The sequence below is a fragment of the Opisthocomus hoazin genome, chromosome 9, assembly GCF_030867145.1.
Source record: "Opisthocomus hoazin isolate bOpiHoa1 chromosome 9, bOpiHoa1.hap1, whole genome shotgun sequence".
Taxonomy (NCBI): domain Eukaryota; kingdom Metazoa; phylum Chordata; class Aves; order Opisthocomiformes; family Opisthocomidae; genus Opisthocomus; species Opisthocomus hoazin.
In genome coordinates this window covers 13,332,527-13,357,925 of record NC_134422.1, presented here as the reverse complement: position 1 = coordinate 13,357,925, position 25,399 = coordinate 13,332,527, and the positions used below count along the sequence as shown (strand labels likewise).

At 43.9% G+C, this 25,399-nt stretch overlaps 1 protein-coding gene across 5 annotated transcripts in view; it reads right to left on the bottom strand.

Moving 5' to 3' along the window:
- SEMA5B (semaphorin 5B) overlaps window positions 1–25,399 on the bottom strand; it is a 278,518-nt gene that overhangs the window by 71,111 nt on the left and 182,008 nt on the right. For all 5 annotated transcript variants that reach the window (XM_075431115.1, XM_075431116.1, XM_075431114.1 and 2 more), the window contains 3 exons: window positions 12,190–12,252; window positions 2,358–2,456; window positions 1,393–1,606 (listed from right to left, as the gene is read on the bottom strand). In XM_075431115.1, coding sequence (XP_075287230.1) covers window positions 1,393–1,606; window positions 2,358–2,456; window positions 12,190–12,252 — 376 coding nt within the window. The remainder of the gene's footprint in view (window positions 1–1,392; window positions 1,607–2,357; window positions 2,457–12,189; window positions 12,253–25,399) is intronic.

The following is a 25,399-nucleotide window of genomic DNA, read 5'->3' as shown; positions in this document are numbered from 1 at the left end:
TTTCCTCAGTGACTTGTTCAAATGACTGAAGACTGCCCCAACTGCAACCTCCACTTCTTTTTCCATTTGACATTATCTGGTTTCAGCTTCCAATCACAAGCTCTTGTCATGACTTGTCTGCCAGATTAAAGAACTTTATCCTGCCAGAAATCTTCTCTTGATGTAAGTACTTCCATATCATGAACAAAACACCTTTTATCTCCTTTTCAGAAAGATAAATAAATTGAGCTCCTTAAGTCTGTCACTGTGAGGCAGGCTTTCCAAGCTTCAAATCACTCCATGGCTCTTCTCTGAATCATCTTGAAGTTTTCTGTTTCTTGTTGAAAAGTGGGCAGAACAGGATGAAATTACACCAATGTCACCAACACTGCACAAGGTTATAAATCCAAGAGTCATGTTAGTTTTTCCAATCACAGACTAGAAACTCAGTTTCTGTTTGTCTTTTCTTAAGGTCCCTTGTTCCAATGTCACTTCCTTCTGAATTCTTTGTTCATGCACAGACAAGAGGCACATATTTCTAATGAGTGTGTACGGGCTATGCTCCTTCTTGGTCCTAATTCACAGTCTTCCCTGGTGACGTCCTTCTTCTAAAACTCCAGATCTCCATACTGACTTCAATACGCTTGCAGAAGCCTAGTTCAGTCTCATTCAGCTCCAGAGAGTGCACAGTGCCACTACTCGTACCTTTGATTGAAAGGTCTTAAAATCCAATAGAAAGATTCTGAATATCCTGTCAACTTACCTGGGTCAAATGAGAGAGTGGGAATACTGGGGTCTCCATCACTACAGTCTGGTTAGACAAGACAGGCTTTGTCCCTGTGCGAAGGTGTGGACTCAATGCAGGAATTACTGGTTGCAATTCTACAGCTTGCTTGATGCACGGTATTATCACCCTGGGCTAGCAGGTGCTTTCAATAAATAACTATAAGTCCACAACAGCATGGATTTACATGGAACAAAATGTACTGTGAAATTTCTCATTTTCAGACTGATCTTGCACTGAAACCAACTATCTTCAGCTCAGTCAGTGGAAGTAGAGAGTGCTTAATACTGTGTCGAACGTAGTCAACAATATGATGCTTTAAGTTGCTTCTGATCTTCAAATCCCTGAGTGGTTTTCTTGTTAAAATGATGTATTTGATCATCTCACAAGACAGAGACACATATACACATTAAGTAACCTGTAAGGCCCACTTTCTGTATTCTAGATCACTTCTTTGAAATACTTCCAGGCTATTTTTAAACATATTCTAAGCTGCATTGATTATTGTACCAGAAGCCCTTCCTCATCGTAACTCTGGACTCCGGTATGCAAACAGAGGGAAAGATTTACAAGCCTGCCAAGTTGATTTTAATACACCTCTTGCTCAGAGATGACCCACTTGACTTTACCATTGAGCCATTTGGAGTTGTATTGTGCTGTCCTAAGTGGAGGAACATTTCCAAGGCTGCGGTAAATAGCAGGATCCCGTCCAGAGAAATCAATTACAGTTGCAGCATAGAGTTCGCCTTGTGATGTAATCACAGCTGTCGAGTTATGCCGGGGGTCGTACGGGCACCGAGCCACTCCATTAATTCTGTCAATGATTTTGCTAAGATTTCCTACCTGTATTTAAAAGGAGAGAGGAGAGAATTTAAATAGCATCTGGCTTTCTTACTGGTACAGAGAATTCAGTTTGCTCATGAGTATCTATGAGCAAAACCCTGATTTTAAAAAAACAGGCAGCTATAAAAATGTAATGTTAGCGATGACTGTAAATTGATTTTTACATCCATCATTTGCCAACGTAAGAAGTTGTGTCTGAGCCCCATGCATCCTATCGCTTTGTAAGAAGGGTAATTCCCCAGCCAATAAAGCCTGTAGGCCCCAGCCCACTCGGTGTAATCAGGTGCTCCTGCTGCTAGGACAGGTTTCTAATCTTTCATAGACACCTCCTGAATGTATACTAGTATTAAAAAATCTAAAAATAAACATTGCTTTGGACCTGCTCCTGCCTCCCTTGAAGCCACATGGAGTTTTTCCATTTATTTTAAGAAAACATTTAAATATCAGCTCAGGGGGTACTCACAGCTAAGCTTGTCCGTATTCCCCATTTTCAGCAGCACACCCAAAGTTTGCATGATCAGCATTTTGTCCACATCCAGCTCACCCATAACAGGATTTTCTGTTCCCCACCTGCAGATACGCCCACTGCCCCGAAGCAGCCCAAAGGGACCCACAGAACAAAACCAAAATAATTTCAGATCAGCTACATTTGGACCATACTCTCTGCGGCCACGATGCCCTGCCAAATGACTGGCTGTCCCCAGAGCATGTATCCAGCCCTCTCCATCACTGTAAAAGAGGCAAAACAGACCTGTCGACTGGAACACACTGGAGAAAAGGCATTGGTACCACAGGTAAAAACCTTCTTGCCATAAACAATCAGCACTCGGACATAGTTCTGGCACTCTTCCTATAGGGACACAAGACAGAGACAGAAGATTTTTGAAAAGGAGACTGTGGGGTTATTTATTACATTATAAAAAATTACCTGTATTGCAGTTGGAATACACCCTCCTTAGCTATAACTCGGACTGAGGTTTGTTGTGTCAAGCAGTGCACAGCTGTAGGGAGCGAGCGGTCTAAGTGAGCAAGCCCAGTTTGCTGGTTATTTCTCTAATCACAGTCCTGCACAGTCCCTGGGTAGGATGTTATCCATCAGGCTGACCCTGTATCAGCTACACAAGTGCCTCTTTCTGCGCTCTGCTTCGACCAGAGGAGGAATCCTCCCTCTTTCCATGATGACACTTCTGACCTATTTTTCCCAGTAAAGCCACAGCTTTGAAAACGTCGCCCAGACACAAACTCCGTGGAAGGACAGCGGGTCCATCTGCACTATAATTCACACCAGTGCCAGCAGGAAAACAGCAGGAACTGCTCTTTAATAGACCAGGCTGGTCAGGAGAATCTCGTGCTCGAACAGGCTGTTACCTCCTGCCTCCCACAAGGATTGTGTGCTCATGATTTTACATGGTAGAAGGAGTTTTTCTTTCAGGCCAGGCCAGTGAGAAACAGCAAATCCCATCTTTTCAGCTGCATGACCACTTGCTGCTACAAATGGGCAAGTCCCTCCACATGCCAGTCCCCAAAAGTGTGGGGCTCCTGTCATTCTGGGCTGGGGTAGGGCCAGCAGCACAAGGCTGCAGTCGGCTTTTTTCAGAAAATCTCCTTCATGTTGCTGGAGAGAGCCGCAGCCTCGCACCCAGAGGCTGTGGACTGCAGCTCGGGGTAACGGGGCGTCCCCGGGGAGCTGCGTGGTGGGGGAGGCAGAGGCCGCGCAAGGCAGGGACTTGCTGACGGCGCACACCGGGAAGGGGAGGTGCGGGACTGGCGTGCAGCTCCCACAGGCACGCAAGGGGCTCGAGAGCCGCCTGCCCCAAGGCTCATCCAAACTGCCCCGATGAGAGATGTATGGCCAGCCTGGCACCAGCCTGCCGGCCTGGGGCTCTGGGGCCACCACAGAGGAAAGGGTACGAGCAGTGGCAATGACTGGCACCCACTGGGCTCCAAGAGAAGAAAGTCTATGATACTCTACTGTAAGTAGAAAAGGAAACTTGTTAAAAAATAACAACTTCGGCAGGGTTATCCTGACTGTTTTGCTTTCCTCCCTCCAATAGACCATAATTTACCACTAAGCTGAGCCTACAGCTGTAGACATGGCTTCTCCTTCTGTAAGCAGCAATCACTCTGCGAGTTTCCCTGTCTCACAGCGCTCCACGCTGTTGATCATTTCCCTGAAGACTTCATTTGCAAGATTCAGCAGTGTAAAAACACTCCCCATCATCTGGAAAGGAACAGCCTTGCTTAGCCGGATTACGTGCTATCTATCTCCTTTCATTTGCTGTATGGAAATCAACTCGTTGAAGGACGGCATTTAGCGAAAACCCACCAGCGTTAACCACAGACAAGCGACTGCACGGGCGTGACACATGGGGCTTGCTTTCGAATGGAGAAGGTCGCAGGGACTGCACTCCAGAGCCAGCCCAGGAGCACTCGTCCACCCTGGGCAGAGGCTACAGAGTGCCATGGAGCAGGCACTGCCAGTCTGGAGTCTCAGCAGGGGCGTCGGGGATCAGACACATATTGCCTGGCACCCGAAAATGAGAGCTTAAATTCATAGCTGGGGTGATTCAGCACTTCTTACTTCAGAAGCAGATCAGTCATGGTGACTGTGCGTCAGTTTATCAAACAGGACCTTGAGAAGCACTGTCCAACCTGCCGTGTGTCAAGAATAGAGGTCTCATAGCTCTCCTTAACAAGACGAAGGGCTTGCCAGCCTCTCTGCCCTCTGCCGTCATTGTTACATGCTGCTGTGAGCCCTGTTAGTTATTCCCTGCCCTAGAGACATCTGTATCTCACAAGCGGGTTAACTAATTCCTCTTTCTGCAGAGCACAGTTATTCAATCCCACATAATATTAGGACCACTATAAATTAAACTGCAAAGTACTAGAAATTCGTGAGGGGATGCTGTAAAAAAAAGGTACGGGCTCCTCTCCCAACAGGGTTTTGTTTTCAGAAAATGATTGATTTGGCATCTAACCCAGAATGCAGCTCTGTACCCAAATCTCACACAATAAGAGAGCACCCATCTGCTCCCCCTCCACTTCCACCTTTCTCTGCTTTGTGTGGAGTCTCAGGATAGCTTCTGACCTAAACCAGCTAATATTATTTATGTTGCTGGACCCTTTCCTGCCTAGGTGCTTCAATATTTTCCTAACTAAAAGCCTGTCCTGTAGAAATCTAAAACCCTAATGTGCAGAATTCTCTTCCATGCACAGAACTATATTACATATTAGCTAACATATTTCTATGAAAATATTCACAGCTAAGAAGACAGCACACAAAAAAGAATTTTTTTCTGAGGTCATGTGCTGGATGGTCTTCTGGAGTCTACTGGCAGTGATGAATCTGTTGCACACTTTACTCCAAGGCACAGTAGCCTGGCTTGGTAAGGATGCTGGAAGCTGGTAAAATATTGCGTTATTTTAGCCTAATTAAGCACAGTTTTATTTGTACCCATTCAGTCCAAAGCAGAAGTTATTTACTGAAACAGGAGAAAGCATACTGAGCAAATTTATCAGCTGCTGTCTGAACCTGCACCAGAATATTTAATCTGTGACTTCCAGCCCATTCCCAACTGCGGCAGCAAAGAGCAAAAGAGCACAGTCAGTATGGATGAGGTGTCAGACTGGAAACACTTGACAGCCGATACTTTTCAGGGAACTGGATGCACGAAGCCCAGTAATTATTCCATTGATTGCAAGAGGCAGAAACTGGGGAGACTAGTGGATGTTTTCTACTCTGCTTAAATAACAAAGCTGCTAGACGTGGGCCATATCCAACCGTAGCTGTTCCTACCAATTAACTGAGTAGGCGTTCTCCCTGGACCTGCCTTACGGGTGGTGGTGACAGCACTCCACGCTCCTGGAGGAAGAGCAACAATAACATGAATGTTTCATCCACTTGTCTCAGAGCAATATATACAGCTTGAAGTCATGTTCTGAAACAGATGTACATTATCTAGCTATCTGCCCTGTCCTCTCAGCTGGGGGACTCAAACCACACAGGTGCTGAAGGATTTGCCATGGTGACACACTGAGCCAGAGGAGATCCTGAAGGACAGCAACAAAGATCTATCAGACCCTGCCTGCCTGGCCCAAAGAGGAATACTGTGCTTATCTGGCATTTCTCACTGCTGTACCCTCTGCCAGTCGTGTCAGTCTATGAAATACTCCAACAAAAGCAAAGAAGAAACTGAACCACTTCAATGCTCCAGCTTGCAGGATTTTTCTCAAGACACTGTCGATGAGATTTACATTAGATCCTCTTTCTACCCTATCCTCCAAATAACTAGCAAGGAACAGCATCCTCTGTGTGTTCTTTAAACCAGCCTGGATTTGCTCCAAAAAGTCATTCAACACACTGCTCTCTACAACAATTCGTAGCTGAGGAAACTGGTTAGTAAAATGATCTCACAAACCCCTACAGAAAATAGGAGCTATTTAATGCAGTTTCTTCCGTGTGGCTGGAAAACTCTAGGTGTACAGGAGGCAAACTTCAGACAGGCTTTAATATAGCTGGAAAATCTGGCAGGGTTGAACCCAGCTCTGTCCAGACGAGACAATATTTGGATCCTGCTCTCACATTATGGAGCAGACAGTCAAATCTGTGTATGATCAGTCTGAAAATCTCATCACCAGAAGATGTCCTTGGGATCAAGAGATTAAAGATTTAAATAAAGGGGGAAGACTGAGTATTTATACGGTTAATGAGAATAACTTAGTTATATTAGTTGGGATTACTATTAAATATATGGCAGAGCTGATAAAAACCTGTGGCTCACCACCAGAGCCTTAAGCATATCTCCAAATTTTGTATGAACTGCATGTTACCCACTTTGGGGTTCTTGCTCCTTCTTCAGAATTACCTGGTACTGGTCCCTTTTTTGAGATAAGGCGTTAAATTTAGCAGATACCTCTTTTCTCAGTCTAATGATCCTTGTTTTCCTAGAAAGGAAGAGTACACAACTTCTAATGCTTTACCCTGTAAGGCACAGGGTCTCACAGACATTAATAAACTTCACTGAAGTGCCTCCCTCTCACCTCCCTCAGTTTAAGCCTATCCTCATTTATTTCATTTTTTGCCTCATTTAGATATAAATGCGTCTGTGAGTGCCGTAATGTCCACAGCTGTGGACAGGAGCAGGCCTCCTTCCAGCTCCTACAGAAGTCAGGCTGCTCTGAAAGCGCATTTCAAACCCGAGAACCAAGAGCGGTGCCCTGGCACTCCCTTCACTCGTGTGGGCCGGTCAGCAAACAGAGGGGTTGAACTCCTGCCGGCTTCGGTTTCAGGCCAAATTCACAACAGGATGCTGCGAATAAGCCAGCTGTAGGTGCTTCTTGAGTCGTTTCATCTGTCATCTCTGAACACCGGAGTTCTGAAACATTATAAGCCCTTAATCTCATTGTACAGATGGATTTTCTTTGCAAGCATAACCATATACAGGCAGCACTTTAATTGGCCTTTTACTTTGAATAAACCATTCAAGCCCTGTTGTCAGAGAGCTCCTTTTTAATTTTTTTTTTTTTTTTAGGCTAAAACTATTTCACCACAAACCAGCATAAATTAATCATAGATTAAAACCACAGTTACGCACTGTATGAGAAACATAGCTGTTTCAGATGGTCTGTTGTCCTCAGTAAAGAAACACTCCTGGAGTACAACCTGCAGTTCAGAGAATCAGCCAGCAGAACTACATGTTCTCTCTTCAAAGACATTTAGGAGTGCAGCAAACATTTAATTTATCTGTTGCAGTTCATCCCAGTTTTGTTAAAAAATAATCAAGACCTAACATGTTCTGGAGCAGTGTTAGTAACACGCTTTCAGATAGCTGTATTTATTTTTTTGGACAAACAATCCAATTAATCAGTTTAAGCCAACACCCTGACCAAGATGTCTTTCTCCTTTCAGTGCAATAGACAGCAAAGAGAATCGCTAATGATCTTTCTCACCAAGTTTTCTTTAATGGACTTCAAATCAAACCTGGGGACTGATTCTGCATTGATAGCTTAGCAGAAGTACTAGGAATGTGGGTAGATTCCAAGATCTCCAAGAACAGTTACAAAGTAGGAAAAAAAAATCTGACGGCCTCCCAGTTATCTCTGTTTGCCTGGGGATTTATATGGGGCCTGTCCTACTTGGATGCCTGTTACTCCTTAGTGGCATGGAGATTCCCAGCTCCATTAGATAACCAGAGGGCACATCCTCTGTGTGAGGCAAAGCCACCTGAAGGCCTGAAACAGCAGATTCCTCCATTAGCTTAGCAATTTCTGCACCAAACCCACTCAGGCGGGCTCCAGCCTTGTGCTAGGATTTCCTGTAACCTGGTGTGAATCACAGGACTCCCAGCATCAGGACATCATCCAAGAAAAGGAAGAATCTATACTGGCAATACATTGGGACAATCAGTAACTGGATGCCTATCAGACATTTCTCTTGGTTCTTTCTTGCTCCAGAAGTGTTATTTGTGCATCATCTTTCTCCCGACTACACAGAGCTCTTTGGACGGCATGTAAGAGCTGGGTCACTGCCACATTCACAAATGGTTCCCTTTCATGTTTTGAAGTGACAGTGTGCTGCTTTTGGAAAGTTAACAAATAATTCCGTGCTCAGACAAGAGAAAGACCAAAGTGCTCGTTTGGAAAGCCACAACTTTCCACGTCAGGAAAAATTCCTTCGATGCGGTGGATGTGGACTGTTGTGCAGAGACAAACCAATTCTAAACTAGAAGCTGAGCAACTCCTAATGAAACTAAATACACCTCTTCCCCTTCTGCTCTGTCCATCACTCATTTTAACTACAATCTCTGGGTGATATCATTTGGAAGACAGAAAGAAAGGAAGCATAACACTGACTTTGCGTTGTTTCTCGGTAATGTGCGTGTTTTCCAGGGGACAATTTTAAGATGCTGACCAGGATAGATTTTACAAATGCTGCAAAAATAAGAATGATTACTAGTGGAAGCCAGCACAGATCTCCAGAGACATGGCAAATAAAGCATATATAATTCTTTCAGGAAATCACAAGTTTTGGTTGATATATATGACATAAATGAAAGACTTTTCTGAGGTGTTTGTTTTAATACTACATGACATATTGCAGAGAGTTAGTTTTAAAATCAGGTTCAAGAACATGTATATTAATGGATTAAAATCTGATAAATGACTGGACTGAAAAAAGTCCTCAGGGTGAAATCATTCACAAAGTTGTTGCTTTAGCAGGGTCCCAGATGGGGTGGTACTAGCCCAGTATCAACATTTTTCTTAACAAACATTTGTGGATAACCCAAATGCTACGAAAATAGTAATTACCAGTGAGTCCAAAGCCTCACTATATATATAGTGATATACGCTAGGCTGGTGAGCTGGTTCCAACAAACAAAATAAATTTTTGTAAGCTATTGTGCATTAAACAGTAAGGAACAAAAGGGGTCTATGTGTAGACTGGGAGATTACATCCCAAGACTAGCAACTGTGAAAAGGATTTAGTGGTCACAGTGGCTAGGCAATTCTGCATGATCTCCTATGGCAGAAGGGCTTATGAAACTGCCAGGTATATGAACAGAGGAGGGTGAATAAGAGGTGGAAGACTGTTTTAATCATACTCAGGCATTAGAGAGATTGACATGGGAATACAGGTGAAAAATTGGGAGTGTGCAGAAAACAGACATAAGAAGTATTCAAGGTCAGTAGAAAAATGAGAGAAAGAGGCTTGGAGAACTCAGCTTTTTACTTTTTCAAAAAGCCTAAGTACTGACTGACAAGAGCATATAAGTGCCTTTGTAAAAAATAAATATTGGTAACTAAAGGGCTCTCTAATCTACCAGAGAAGGGCAAAATGAGACCCAGCCACTCCAAACTGACGCCAGATCCAAAGAGGAAATAAAGTTACCAGAGAAGGTGATCTGCCGTCAGAACAAGCCAGCAAAGCACACAGTCTGCCCATTTGCTTCAGGCCTGCAGTTCAAAACTTTTTGCCTTCCTCAAGAAGGTGCAGCAGCCAAACACAAGTTACTGAGCTCAATTCAGGAATAAGCAGGTGGAATTTGTGGCCAGAGCTACACTGACTGTCAGAAGAAATGACCTAAAGGTACCGTCTAACTTCAAATCCAGGACCCAGAATTCCCCTGATCTCCCTTTTCTCTGGCCAACAGGTGCTCAAATGTGGAGTAACCATCATCCCGTAATAATGATACTTCTGCAGTATGCATTTTGTGCCTTTAATTCTTGCACTTTTTATTTTCCTTACGGTAAAGCTCTAAGCATTTTAGGAAGAAATTTTCTAAGCAGCAGGAAGAATCTGACTTAGATACTCAACAGGCATAAGAATGAAGAGGGAAAAGGCATTTTAATACACCCAGTGGCTTGGAAAACCTCACCCTAAAATACATATATTATTACATGGCAAGGAAAATGGACCGGTCATATAACTTACTCAAACTACACTGTGAATTAATGTAAGAGCCAAAGGTCCTCCTTATTTCTAGCCTCTATCACCACATATCTAAGTGCCTGACAATCCATAACATGTTTATCATCGAATCATCTGTGCTAGGTAGAAAACTGCCATTAGTCAAGTTTTGACAAAGCAGAGCTGAGGCAGGCAGAGTTCTGCATCTTGAACCACCACTGCACAGCAGAATCAGAAATACTCACGTTAGTGCTGCCCTCACTTGCTGCATTTACCTGGCTAAGGGCAGAGATACTGCATCAGACCTGGACTTCTTAGCTGGAGTAGGGCACTTCACCAGCTGGCTACACTCCCTATTTCTGGAGTTCGTGCTACATGTGTAGACTCCGCAAGAGGGACTCAGCCATGGACACACAGGTTAGAGCAGACACAGACTTGGGAGATCTGAGTTTACTTAGCTACTGCAGAATTCTTCTGCCTTTGTTGCTTCATGTCTTCTTGTCAGACTCGTAGTCAACACCTCTGTTTGCCATTAATTGTATGTCAAGAAGTGTCTAACAATCTGCTTAATTATCGTTCCTCAGAACTTCACACCCATGGCTCCTGTGCCCACCAAACAATTTCAAGCTCTGGATCACCATCAGCATAAACTCAGCTGTTCAGAGCATTATCCTCATGAAATTTTTGGCAAACTCTTTGCAGTGTGAGGAGGCGGCAGCAGCAAAGATACTCAGACCATTGCTTTCTTTTGGCACAACTTTAAAAAAGATAAATTGAAATCATCCTAGAATTTGTTCAGTCAAATGTACGGTTTTATCCAGGGGTTGACAAAATAATTCTGGGTTATAAATTCAAATTCTTATGAACAATGGAATACCATTTAAATCTCACAAACTTTACAATGGAAGAAAAGAGCAAAATCCTTCCCTTACACTTTTGAAAGTACAAAAATTATGAATTCAAAAATTCCTCATGTCTTGGGTTTTGGAGTTTTAAATTTTGTCCAACTGCTGTTGGGTTCTTCTTGTAGTGGCTGGCCATATTTGTGTTCACCTAACCCAGCCCATTTTGCCTCCATCAAGTTTTCCTGCAAAACATAGATCCTACATGAAACTCTAACAGATGTTCTAGGATACCCATACTCCTGTTCTCCACAGCTACATGAAGCAAATCTCTGCCTATCAAGCAAAATTCAAGCTACCTTTTTTGTGTATATATAAGTTAATACAGTAATCACATGAAGTTTATTACATAAAATGAACATGGTCAATGGAACATCATATAATCCTGTGTTTAAAGCACTGAATGGGAACTTAGCAGAATTCCAGCATTTTGGGCCAGCCACACTATCACTTTCTGCTGGACTGCCCATGGCTAATCAAAGATTGTGCTTATCCTCTCTTAGCCTTTGTCCAGTTCCTTTGGTTTAGACTGAGAACTCCTTGCGGTGTAGTGTTAAGGACAACAGGACACGCTCTCAGCTGAGGCCTGAAGATTCTTGGACAGTATCGATACCACATTTGAAAAATCAAAGTATTTCCTGCTTTTAGATAGATGGCTTTACTTTAGCTTCTCAGAAGAGGGGCAGAAAGGGCCACTGCTTGGATCAGAAATACCTGCGCACTCCAGACTTCTGGGACTGTATGCCTTGGTTCAAGAAATTCTTGCTTTAAGCTGCAGTTTAGCAGACCGCACCTCCCTCCAAAGCAGCTCTGTGAAATTCCACCGGAACAGACTGCAGTGTGCTAACAGATTCAACTCCCATGTTCAAGTGAATTATAAAAAGATGAACTCTAACTGCAAACAAGCACTGAAGGCCACGTGGCTGAATGCCAGAGGCTCACTGGTGAGTACAGAGAATAAGCCAACCTGCCCAGCCTCAGACCCCAATGCAAGATGTCACCCCTGGCTTGCCACCACTCTTGCTCCTTGATGTGTCACTAATTGTGTTGTCTCCAGCAGTGAAACCACCTTTAAGTTTCATGCAGAGCAAGTCTAACAACTTGGACAGGGGGCCTTTGAAATGTCTTGTTCTGTGGTACTTATACACTGGTGGTGGTAGATCTAAACTGCTGCAAATCTACAAGCTCAAGCTGGTGTCAGATGCTCCCTGTGTGGATTTCACATGATGCAAATAAATTTACCCATGGCATCATTGTAGCAAAGCAAAACTTACCTCTGTTTTCCCTTTACTTTGACAGGACCTCCTGGTGTCTTCACCTGAACCCCATGCTGTTGCCTGCAAAACCAAAATGCACAAGTCACAAGACGATGCCATCAACAGCCATGTCTGGAGACTCCCAAAAGAAGAGCAAGGACCTCCAGCCAATTTACACAGCCCAATTTAAAGGCAGCATGGTGACAGTAAACATGTATCCTGCTCCCACTGTGCTCACAGCGCACATAAATGATAGACAGATGAGAAGTCCAGAGGCAGAAGCAACTGGAATGTTAACGGTGGACAGACTTCAATTTACATGCAAATACAACTTCTGATCATCATTCAACTGGAAGGTCCAAGACATAAGCCCCACACGCTGAGCCATCCCCCTCTTTTCAAAGAGGACAGTGCTGTATAAAACCACCAGCTTCCATTATCAAAATGAAAACGTTCCCTACAGCAAAGTACAAGAATTCTGCGCAAATCTGCTGGTCTGCATAAATTGACCCACAAGATTATCACCTTCTAAGTAATCCAGGGAATTGAGCTGGATAAAACAACAACCAGGAGCTGACAGGCAAAACCCGGAGAGACGGGAAGTGGGGAAAGGTTGGATGGTGATTTGTGATGCCAGACAAGTGGGGTCAGACCCTGCGGTGGAGTAAAACGCATCGCGGCTGAGGGCACTATTGACTGGGGCCGAGAGCACACGGGATCCCCAGGCAGCTCTGACTGACTGCTTCGGAGCAAAGAGGCGCCTTCCTTCGCAAGAAAAGTCAAGACCAGCAAAGCTGCATTAGAGAGAACTTTTACATTTAAAATATTCAGCAACATACCCAACCATTCAGTGCCCTCCGCAATTTTCCTCCCTTCAGCACTTTTTTAAAATAGTCCTAACAAATTCAAGCAGGTATTGTTAGCTGGAGGTGAAAATACATATAAACATCCATACTATACATAATACATCATTCTGAGTGCAAGAAAAATGGCTCTGTTACAGAGGGAAAGGCCAGGCTCACAAAGTTCAGATACAGATCCAAAGCTCCCCTAAAAGAGCCAGGATTTCTTTTTTTTCCCCCAGTCCATTACCAACACAGGAAATGGCTTCAAAGTTTGGTCCGGATCTGAACTCTTCTTGAACCTTCTCACTGCAGCCAATATATTTTTTTAAACTCTGGGCTTCCATAGAAATTGTCCCCTTGACACATGATAAATACTGGGTTTTGGAGAAAGATGGGAGACCAATAAGAAGTGGGGATGAATTTTCCCACCCCCAGCTCAGGTCCATGAGGACATTCACTCAGAACCCCAAGAAATGCCACCACCCAAGAAATGTGTTTATATACAACATTTGGGGAAGGGACATTTCTACCTCATTCAGAAAAAAATGGTATCTTCTCCATTAGCTGAGCATTCAGTTCAATTTGGCTTGAGCTAAGAGTTTACAAGCACAGGCAAAGGTCTGGTGGGAGAAGGGAAGAGCACAGATCTTTCCCTGGGAATCGCTTGGGAAATACCTCCCATGTACTGCAGTCCAGCCCAGGCTGAAGGCCAAAAGCTTGTGCCTCAGAAGTGATTTTGTGAGAGCTGGGATAAGTCCTTGCTGGAAAGGATAATTTAGCCATATCCTGAGAAGGGATATATCACTGGATGAGAGAGCTCACATTCATAAGCCATCACAGGAGAGCAAGGAAATTCAACTGGTGACTCCCAGGAGCCCTTGACATCTGCAAAACAACTGCACAGCAGCAATTTGATCCCCAGTCCCAAATCTAGCCCATATTCATCTAACCACAGTATCCTTGCACCTTGGACCAATTTTTGACAGCCTTAATACAAAAAAAAAAAGAAAAAAAAAATCCAGAAAAGGGACAGCTTATTAGGTGGCTCTTCTTCCCATTTCAAAAACAGACACAGAGCACTCTCCGTTATACAGCCCAGTTTACCTTAACAGTGGTTGATGGGACAAAACTAAAACAAAAATTGCTGGTTTACTTCAGCAATCGATGCTGCTTCTCTGCAAATACTTTGGGTCCTCCAGGACCGCAGCAATGCAACAGAGAAGGATTTGGCCTCCTAGGGGACACCCAGCTCCTCTTGCCAGACACCTGCACCGCAGAGCTTCGAGGCATGTTTAAACATAGCTCATGTCAGAGTACTGGCCCCCTCCAGCTACGTTCTCGGTGCCTAAACGTTTTATTAGGCAACACTGCCCTTCAGCTTTCTGAAGCATTACCTTGATGAGTCTAGTGATAACAGAAGTTCTTCGTGATGGCCCAGATTAGAGGAACATGTTGTTTGTGACTGCACCATTAGTCAGGGTGCACTTCATTAGAGCTAAGAGGATAATTAAGCAATATGGCAATCCAGAGCATGTTTTACAAGTCCCACACATGTCTTTGGCGGGACAGGGAGGAACTAGTTTGAGGGCTGAGTAACCCCAATGACTTCTAGTGACTCAAAGAAAATAGTCATGACCCTGCAAAGCAGAACATCTTGTCAATAACAAAAATATAATTGCAAAGTCAAGGAGCTAATGTGTGTTTAAATAATTGTACTGCAAGGTATGCATATGCATCAGCCAGCTGACCTACAGCCTAGACAAGTCCTTCTGCTGGGCTCCCAGGAGCCCACACACATCTGTGGTCATGTTCTTTGGGTTGGACCTGGTAAGCGGCAGGCTCAGACCTCTGAGCTTGGGGCTTTCACATGAGCTTTCCAGCATTGTTTGATTTCTTTACTTGACTGATTAGCTGTCTCTTCAGATCACAATGTCCCACTCTTGTCACCTCTGTTGTCTTGATGCTGGTCCTCTACTTCCTGCACCTCACCGGTATGTCCCATCCAAGCCCCTCTTTCCCAGATCAAGTTTTCTCCCTCTGCCTAAGATTCTTTTTGCCCCAGTATCAAACTACACCCTGGACATTTGACAGAGAAACCTTCAGAAAGATCTCTCTCTTCTGGAGGACATCTGTGTGTACCCATACGTTTCTCTATGAGGCAGACACCTACTTAACGCTTGCGTAACACTGTAGCACTGTAAGGGATGCTTTGTACTTTTGCCTCCTTACCTGATCGTAATGCTTCTCAATAGCCAGCTTCTTGCACACTGACTTAGGTGCCTCCCCTCCCTTTCCTCATCTCCCTCAATAAACCAAATTAATACTATTTCTTGTCACTGCTGAAAGCTGCCTCTGCACGCTCGGATGAGGTGCAAACTGTATCCACCAGATGCAAACTGTATTCACCAATAGTTTTTGGTCGCTTAGCTGGGTTATCATCCTGAATTTATGATTCATTTTCTCAGTTGTCTGAGACATTTAAGTTTCCCAGCTCCAGAACAAACATCTGGAATTATTTTTGTACCTCCTGCTACACGTCAGTCAAAAGCAGTAGAGTAGACACCTCTGGACCCATGTGGCAATAAAACAACTTTCATGGCATGGGTCATGGACAACAGAGCCTGAATGAAGTTGTGACAAAGCTGGAAGCAAGGCTATGTACAAAGACAGGACAGTATGTACTTTCTCCTAGCTGCTTCCCTACTTGCCACGCGCTTAAGCAACAAAGCAAAGACTTATTTAGGCTGTCAAGATGTCAGAAATTACTCCCCTTACGTCCTTACCAAAAGCACTCCAGCTCCTCGTGCTACCTCCTTACAAGCTCTCCAGCATCTCCTCCCTCCTGCATTTCTAGCAGACATGCAGTTTCTAACAGTGTTCCCAGGCACTCTGAGGAGCTCCTCTACAACCACACGGCCCATTTGCAGAAGGGGGGAACACCAGATTCAGATGCCACACAAATAGTAACTAGTGGTGTCCCTCAGGGGTCAGTACTGGGCCCAGCCTTGTTTAACTTCTTCATCAACGACCTGGATGAAGAGTTGGAACGTACCCTCAGCAAGTTTGCTGACGACACCAAACTGGGAGGTGTGGTAGACACACCGGAAGGCTGTGCTGCCATTCAACGTGACCTGGATAGGCTGGAAAGCTGGGCAGAGAGGAACCTGATGAGGTTCAACAAAGGCAAATGCAGGGTCCTGCACCTGGGGAGGAACAACCCCATGCATCAGTACAGGCTTGGGGCGGACCTGCTGGAGAGCAGCTCTGTGGAGAGGACCTGGGTTTCCTGGTGGACGACAGGTTAACCATGAGCCAGCAGTGTGCCCTGGCTGCCAAGAAAGCCAATGGGATCCTGGGGTGCATCAAAAAGAGTGTGGCCAGCAGGTCGAGGGAGGTTCTCCTTCCCCTCTACACTGCCCTGGTGAGGCCTCATCTGGAGTACTGTGTCCAGCTCTGGGCTCCCCAGTTCAAGAAAGATGAAGAGCTACTGGAGAGAGTCCAGCGGAGGGCTACAAGGACGGTGAGGGGACTGGAACATCTCTCCTACGAGGAGAGGCTGAGGGAGCTGGGCTCATTCAGCCTGAAGAAGAGACGGCTGCGAGGGGACCTTACAAATGCTTACAAATATCTGCAGGGTGGGTGTCAGGAGGATGGGGCCAGACTCTTTTCAGTGGTGCCCAGCGACAGGACAAGGGGCAATGGGCACAAACTGAAGCAGAGGAAGTTCCGTCTGAACATGAGGAAGAACTTCTTCCCCCTGAGGGTGACGGAGCCCTGGAACAGGCTGCCCAGGGAGGTTGTGGAGTCTCCTTCTCTGGAGATATTCAAGACCCGCCTGGACAAGGTCCTCTACAGCCTACTGTAGGTGACCCTGCTTCGGCAGGAGGGTTGGACTAGATGACCCACAGAGGTCCCTTCCAACCCCTACCATTCTGTGATTCTGTGAATGAAATGACCAGCTCAGGGCTGCAGCTGCTGTGTAAGACGAGAGCCACGCAAACCACAAGCTGGACTGCCCAGCCACTGGTGCAGACAGGCATGAGAGTACCGGTAACTTTGTCCCTGAACTGAAAATGCAATTAAATGTGCTTTCCTACAGCCTATTTGCATGGACACCTGTTCTTCACATCTGTTTCTGGTCTTGAGTTTATGCAGCCAGATATTCTCAATTGAAAAAAAAAAAGGGGGTTGGGGGGTTATGTGTTATTTCTAATCTTTAGGAAGTCATGTGAAGGAGAACGATCACAGGAGAAGCAGTCATGTCTACAACCACATCTACCTCATGCAACACTGCCCAACTGGAAAGTAACAGAAGCAAGCTACAATGGCTAAGCTCAGTGCATATCTGAATATTCAAATGTCACACTCAGACACAGAAGGAGTTAATGTCTTTTCTAATAAACTATGAGCATCACAGTTTGCTCCCAGTTCAGACTGCAGATCAACAGCGCTCTAGAAATTCTAGCTAGTCATGTGCTGTCAAATCAGTAATTCAGCATGCACTGCTGAGAAGCTTTCTAGATACATTTATTTAATTACCTGCACATCCCAGTGTTGGCATCCAAAGTACCTGCCTGTCACTAGCAAGTCCTGTTACCAATAGCTATGTGCATCCTCAAATGCTGATGTGAAAATTTCTTCGACTTCTACGGACCAGCTTTTACATTCAGGCCAGCAATTTATAATTACTTCAAACACCACTATGAATTTAATAGATGAAGCATACACTAAACCCTGCACTCTACTTGCACAATAGAGGTTGTAGGGTTTTGTGCAAAACCAGAACATTGCTTTAAAACTGGAAAGTGAAGACTGGAAGAGAATAGGTTACATGCATATTTATCAGGTAAATTAAACACGTTCTTAATTTCTAAAGTCTTTTATTACAAACCTATCCATCTGTTACCAACCTCGCTTCCATTAAATAAGCACTCTGTGCAAGCTACTGGCAGCCTTGCGTGCCTACAGACAGACCCAGAATCATGTTGTTCTCTCCTAACAGGGGAAAAAAGCGTAATACAAAAATGTACATTGTGCATGTTTGGAAGGAGACGAAAAAAAGCAAGTACAGACTTACTGCAAAAAAAAAAAAATCAGGGACTGATTCTGTGAGATACCCAGCATTTGCTAAGAGGTACTGAGCTCCTCCAGTTTCTGTTAACGTCAGCAGAAGCAGCACGTCATGTCCCAGGCTCGGATCTGCAGGGATTGCTAGTGGCAGGAGCTTCCATTTCCATCAGCTCTCCGCAGTGCCTGCAGGAGACTTCTCAATCTGCCCACGGAGTAAGAGGTGATTCTGCTTCTCCGCTTGTGCCACGCAGGGCACCCTGAGCAGAGTCTGCCAGTCACATCGCCCTTTGCTGAGTTATGCATGAGGAAGGAGGGCAGGAGGCGTTGAGAGATGACAGTTATTGTGCGCTAGAGACCTGAGCTGGCAGAGTCGTTTCTTTCCCTGTGTATTTATTTACACCTTCCTTTCCAGTAACTGTACAAGGCACTAGTATGTTCAGGGAAATGTACCTCTGGAAAAAAAATGACTTGTTTTGAAGGCAGCTTCCTGGATTCCTCATACCAGCCAAAAATCTCTGCATTTCTTATTTACAAATTTTTTTGGATCAGCTCATTTCACAGCAAGGTATGGAAACTTTTCTCGAAGTCTGGGGAGAGAGAAACGTGGAGGGACCATGTTTCTGCACTGCATTTAATAGCTGCCAACCTTAATGGAAATAAAGCACACATTTACATATCCTACCAGACTGGTTTAGCTTAACCACATGATTAAGGACTTTGCTCAGCGGCCAGTTCATTCCCCTACAAGACGTCAGCCTCAATCTTTTCACCCACGCTGAGGAACAGATTTCAGAACTCTAAAATATCACCCATAGATTCTTGCTGGTAATGACAAATCCATTTCGTAAATTTGTTTCTATGTTTCCACATACTTTGCAGTCTCTACACAAGATAGCACCAGTGTAAATCTACCCTTCCCTGGGCAAGTCCTACAGCATTTAAAAGAAATTGATAAGTGTTGGGTCTTACAACATTTAGAAGAAAAAATCTTTGAAAGAAGTTCTATAGGCTGGATCCAGAAAATCCATGAAAAGGTTCTTGTTTAACTTAGGTTTCTACGACGTGTACTGTAAAAACATTTCTACAAGACTTCAGCTATTTCTTTCCTATTTAATCCTCCAGGACTTCTCCACAAAGACTTGCTGCCTTAGTCTAAAATTGGAAAGTTAAATTCCCTTTTTGAAACATTGGCTTTTGTCTCTCGAGGACAAGGCACATTTACAGTACTCTATAAATAAAAACTTATTGAAATCTAAGTTCTTAGTAATAAAGCACAGTAGCTTAATACCCTAGAGGCCATTTCTGAAGTTCCAGCACTGGTAATTTATTAAAACTGTGATAAACATGTCTGATAAACAGACAACTAATACCGAAAGAACATAATGCCAAGTTTCAATAAATAGTTCTTCTACATACTGCAGTACACAAATCACAGATCACTGCCGCGTGCAGTGACAGGTATGAGGAATGATCACTGGATTCAGTCAATTTGGGGAGAGGAGGGGGCTTGAATGAAGGGAATTGCATTGTGTTTTATCAAATTATTAACTGAGTTTTCTTAAGTGATCTCAGATCCTTTGAGATGTGTAAAACTCAAGCTGTTTGCTTCTTTAAACTAAGCACCTATAGTGCCTGTCAACAGACTGGCCCAGTCACCTGGCTCTACTGGAGTGGTCGGACAGTAAGTCAGCTGGGGAAGACTCCAAAATGTAACACTTTGAAGGCAGAGGTTGGCAAACATGCAAAAAAAAAAAAATCCACTGGGGGTTCCAATTCCCATAACCTTAATCTCTGAATCAGACCTTCTCTCACAAACAGAAGTCAGCCTCTTACTGTGCTGGGACTGATTTTGCATTGGCATTTATTGGCTGCTGCACAAGGTCACTCTGTTCACGTCAGAGCAGAAGTGGATGCTACCTGCTGGCATAGTAAAGATGGAACAATTCATCAGAAGAAGGAGTTTCTCATTTTAAGAATGGATCTTTAGTGGATAGTACCATCTTTGGATATTGATGTTCCTCTATCTCACAGACTCTTGTCACATCCTTACGAAGAGAAATGCAGTAGTCTGAAGGAAGTTCCTCTGCCTTGCCTTACAAAAAGTACACAAACGGTGTACATCTGCAGGAGAGTTTCCAGGAATCTGGTTAGGTTCTCTTTGTTGGTTTTGTTCTTAAGCTTCACTGATTTAGAGTCTACTCCCACTTAATGTTTTCAGACTGTATGCACAGACGGACGGAGCATCACTGTAACACCCGGCAGAACAGGGCCTCAGCCTCCAAGTATGGGAGCTCTGCTTCCATTGATCACATTGTCCCAGCCCAATGAGCTACCGTGCGTCAGCTGAGTCATGGTAACTCACTCTGGTCATGGTCCCGTCTTATCTCAGATGCAAGGTGAAATACTTATTTAAATCCCTCAGAGTCTTCCTCCTGCGCAGAGCACATCCCAGTAACACAGCTCTGCGGTGAGCAGTAAGCTCCTGTACCTCTGTGGTGTATCTGTGCCTACATAGAAAACCAGTTTTCAACTCCAAATGTTACACAGTTCTTATCGAGTAAAAGTTTTCAGCTGCTTTGAGTACTTGACTGGGCAATGCTACTGATTTTCTCTCTTCCACTGCTTCAAAAACCCTCATTATTTACTTGTATTATAGGAGCACATAGAGGCATGAACTGAGATTGTGACCCCATATTTCTAGGCAATATACAAACCTGCTGTGGGAGAGAATTTCTGTCTGAGAGCACTTACAAGCTAAATAGACAACACAGGCACATGGGAGGAAAGGAAAACCAGAAGCACAGAGAGGTCAACTGACTAGGAGAAGCCACTGAGCATGTCAGAAGCAGAGACGAGCACTGAACTTTGCTCTCTTGAGGACTAAAAACTTTCCTGTGTAGCACAAAGTGAGTTTTTTTTGCTGGTATCACAAAATGCATCCACTGAATCAGTGGTGTGCAGAGGGAGTGGGTTTAGAGAGTAGAACAACAAGAGAGATGCCAAGCATCCCGTCGTCTTCTTTCTGACACCTTGGGCCAAGGCCACAGTCTAATGCACACTGACAAATTTGAATTTTGGTGCCTTCAACTTCCATTTGTCCTGCAGAAGTTTCCACTAAACAACACACAGTCTGCAAACCAGACATTGCCCCCTCTCTGCAGTGTCAGGTAGGAATTTACAACTCCAGATCATGCAGTTCTGAAAGGAGTTTTGCGTGAGGCTTAACAGAGCATGGTTTCTACAGTGTACCCAAATGGAAAGTACTGTACAAGTATGAAGTTTTATTATTAAAGACAACTATCTAAAGCTTTAGTAAAGAGTATTTGACACCAAGTGCTAAACCAGTGTTTTTTAAGACAAAAAATAAATATAGATAGTCACATTCAGGTTACAACCTGTACTTTTCAGCTCTTTGGGAATTCTAGTGTACAAAGGACAGCTTATAATGGAGCACCCAGCTCAGCCTTGAGGAGGCATTTTCAAATTAAAATTAATATCTGAAGCACGCAGACTGACTTGCCAGTGCTTTAAGCATTACTTTCAGTAATCCTGGTGTAAAACATTTGTATCTCGATGCTGAACTATACACAGCGGAGAATTATAACTTTTTTATATAATGGAACTTTGTCATCCAAATTTGCCATTTTTGTAGTGCCCATGAGTCTCCGTCGTAGCCCAGGACTCTCTGTGCAAGGCTGTGTAGGTATAGCCGTGCCAAAACAAGCAAAGCGTAATAATACATCAGGTAGCAGTGGACAGCAGTGCACAGTGGTAACAGAGCACAGAACAGGGAAAAGCCGCATATCTCATCCTGAGGTTTTGGTAACCAGCAGAGTTTTAGTACGCCAAGCTTGGGATCCTTCCGAGACACAAAGAGGACACATGGAAGAAAGCAGGGGGAGAAGGCACGTTAACCGAGGGGGGAGAGAGACGCTGGCTTCATGGGCTGATTCAAAGCCTCTCACGGGAAGCGATAACCAGGTCTGTGAAAGACCCCTAAAATTAATACAAGCACTGATGCAAGGCAACAAGGATATGCCCCAAAGAGAGGGGAATCAGTGGAAGGGTGCAAAGACACTGGTGATCCGGCAACGCGAGGAGCTATGGGTGGAATGTTTTACCTGAACAGAAGGCCTTCTGGAAGCTGGGAATGATGCCCAGATTACAGGTTTTAGCAACAGATCGGATTGCAGGGCTGTCCATAAGGGTAAAGAAAGAAGGAGTACACGCTCTGCTGTGGCCATACGCCGAGCTTAGACTGACAGCTACATATTTATGCAGCAATGTTAGATGAACACGCCAACATGTTACTTTGGAAGAAAGATACAGCTCTGAAGAAGAGAGATAAAGATGGCACTGGATTTCTCTTTCCACTATCTAGTATTTGTATTTTTATCATTCTGTGTAAAGAAAAATGTCACTCTGTGACAATGATTTCATTTTGCTGATGATCTACTTCATTTTGCTTGAAAGTGCTTAACACTGCAATGATACAGTTGCAAGTACTATACAGGAATGCTTATCTTTTTTTGAAAACAACTTAATCCATTGGATATTTCTATTACTTTTAAGCATGCAAAAGCATGGACAGGGCCAAATGCAAGTTAGTTAACTGGGACATTTGACATGCTAGTAAAAAAACACCTTCAAGCTCTCACCTGTAGCCAGTTTAGAATAAATGACAACATCCAGAACTGGAGAACAGCACAGGGCATGCTAAGGCAGGATGACTTACAGTGTTTCCTATTACTGAAGATCAAAAAGCATACAGAAACTGGGACAAGACTTCTAGCATACTGGGTAATTAACAGCCAGGGTGGAATTTGGTTTCTTGCTATGTCACATTCAGTTTACAGCTTATGACAACAAACATTTACTAAACAGACTGGAGATTACAGAGACATAAGATTATATGATAAATCAATAAAATAACTAAAGAGGTTAAAATATACTCAGTCAAAAAACAATTAAAGAAAAATTCCACTGCAGTCAAGCAGAGTTTGGGAATATAAATACAGCTGATGCACATAGAGGTGTGGTTGACACTGGTCAGGTGGGCACCACACAGCACTATTTCACACCCCATCAGCACTGTTTATTCTGTAGAGTACAAGTTTTGTTGTGGTTTTCTTTTTTTTTTTTTCTTCATTTGCTGCAAACAAGGTACAACAAGCTATTTCTAAGTGAGCCAATGAACAGAGTCACAGCAATGGTTGCCCTTGATAAAGTGGAGGCAATTCTTTCTTCAAGGCCCCTCTACCACCAAAAGACGTCCATCTCCACCCCTTTGTGTTCTTTGGCAGAGTCGCCATTCAGAACTAAATCCCTCCTTCCTCTTTGTAGGCTCCACTGATGGATGTGACAAGACTCCTAAGCAGCCTCCTCTTACTGTTTTGCACAATGATTTCTGGAGTAGGAGGTTCAAAAACCCTTCCAATGGACCAACCCATATTCAGTACAAAATCAATTTACCATGGCTATAGTCTCCTTTGTATTTCTGCATCAAGCAAGGCGATTTTATTCTCCTTTATTTTCCTGCTCTGGGTTTCCTTGCCATTGTGCCTCTGAAGCTCACTGCTATGTAGAGATGTTAAGGGATCTCCACTATACATTTTTCTGTGTTCCCTCCCCCTCCTGCTTCTGATACAGACTGGACAAATCCCGCACAGTCAACAGAGTGCATTTTTGTGCACCCACAGTAAGCGTTTAGCTATGAAAAGCAATCTTCCCATATATGCTTCAAACCGAAAATGTAATCACTGAAGCACATGTGAAACCTCTGTGTATTATCAGCTTTCTAAAGCAGGCAAGTCTTGCATTCTTTATCCCTCTCCAGGTTACATCACTGAACTTACTTGTTCAGCATTTATTTGTTGGCTTTGAGAAGGAGCTAAAATAAGTTTGAGGAAATGCCCAATTTGGATCCGATTCTCCCAACAATTAGGCTGAGATTCAGGAATCAAAATCAGCACATCCTGCAGTATTAAGGAGACTAATGAAGAACTCAAGATGACAATTTCACTGTTCTGTGCCTCCTGTTTTTCTTTAGGGAAATCACATCTGTTGCATTGGGGGAGGGGGGGGCTAATATTCTTTCAGATGACAAACACTGCAATATATTCTCGTTAAAATTGTGTAAGAAGTTGAACATGGTTCGAGTCCTGTCTTGGCTTGAAAAAAGGGGGTAGCATGCAATTAAGCAAATAAATGTGCATGTGATTCAATTTATCCTATCAACATTCTTTTCTGGTTGTGCACTTAAGCTTGGTCTAGTACAACCAAAAGGGAAAAAAGGCACTGGAAATCTTTAATGAAGTGAAAGGTGCATTATTGAGATGAAACGAAAGCTTTGAGATTACTTTAATTAGCCAAGGTGAGTTTCGCGCAAGCCAGAGAAACTGGGAAAGTTCTGCAAGGCAGGCTGAAAACAGAGCTCCCGCCTGAGCCTGCCTGTACCACGGAAACCTCAGCGAAACCAGACTCTCCTCTTGCTCTTCCTCATTTTGAAGTAAATTTTTGAGCTTCAAGAATATGGGCAAAAAATTCTAAATCCTCAGCTAAAAAGGAGTCTTTGTACCTTCCCTGTTCCATACAGCAGATGCACGTCTGAATTTCCATGTGTTTCGCATACCTACAGAAAGGATCCAGACTCTTCTTCCTAGGGACCGGGATTTTGACATGTACTGGGGAAGCACACAAAATACTCAGCTGCACTCTGCTAGGCATTTCTGCTTAAAATCCAATGGCAGTCCTTGCCCCAGTGAGCCTGAATCCTAAGGTTAAAGTGAAAGACAACACGTGGCTGAAAAAAAAAGGCAGAAGGAACAAGAGGGATCAGTGAGCTGGTTGATATTCGCAGTCAGGGAATACACATGGTGCACAGGCAAGTGGGGTGCAAGCTTCCCAGGAAAGCTTTCGGCAACGCAGCTGGACTTTGACCTTTAGACTCTCTGGTTTCTATGATGTTTGGTGCTCAGCATCACAAACTGTCAGAAAATGTCACTTCTGATAAATCACAACTATCCAAGAATAAGTAGGACCTTTCAGATGTTTCCAAGCTGGGCTGGAAGAGGAAGCCAGTGATGATAAGTCCCCCATGTTTCATAAAACGGATTTCGATATTTTTTTAATTGTTCTATAGCTACATTGTGCATTACATATCTGCTTTCCCCCGCCAGGTGTCTAACGCTCTTGATAAGCTAATTACAGCCTTCTGCTTATTTCATGTCAAGCTTAACTCCCCAGTCTGAGTCTAGCCTGCAGTTCTGGCATGTTTTTTCCTTAATCTGAGACCATCTGTGCTCCATCAGCAA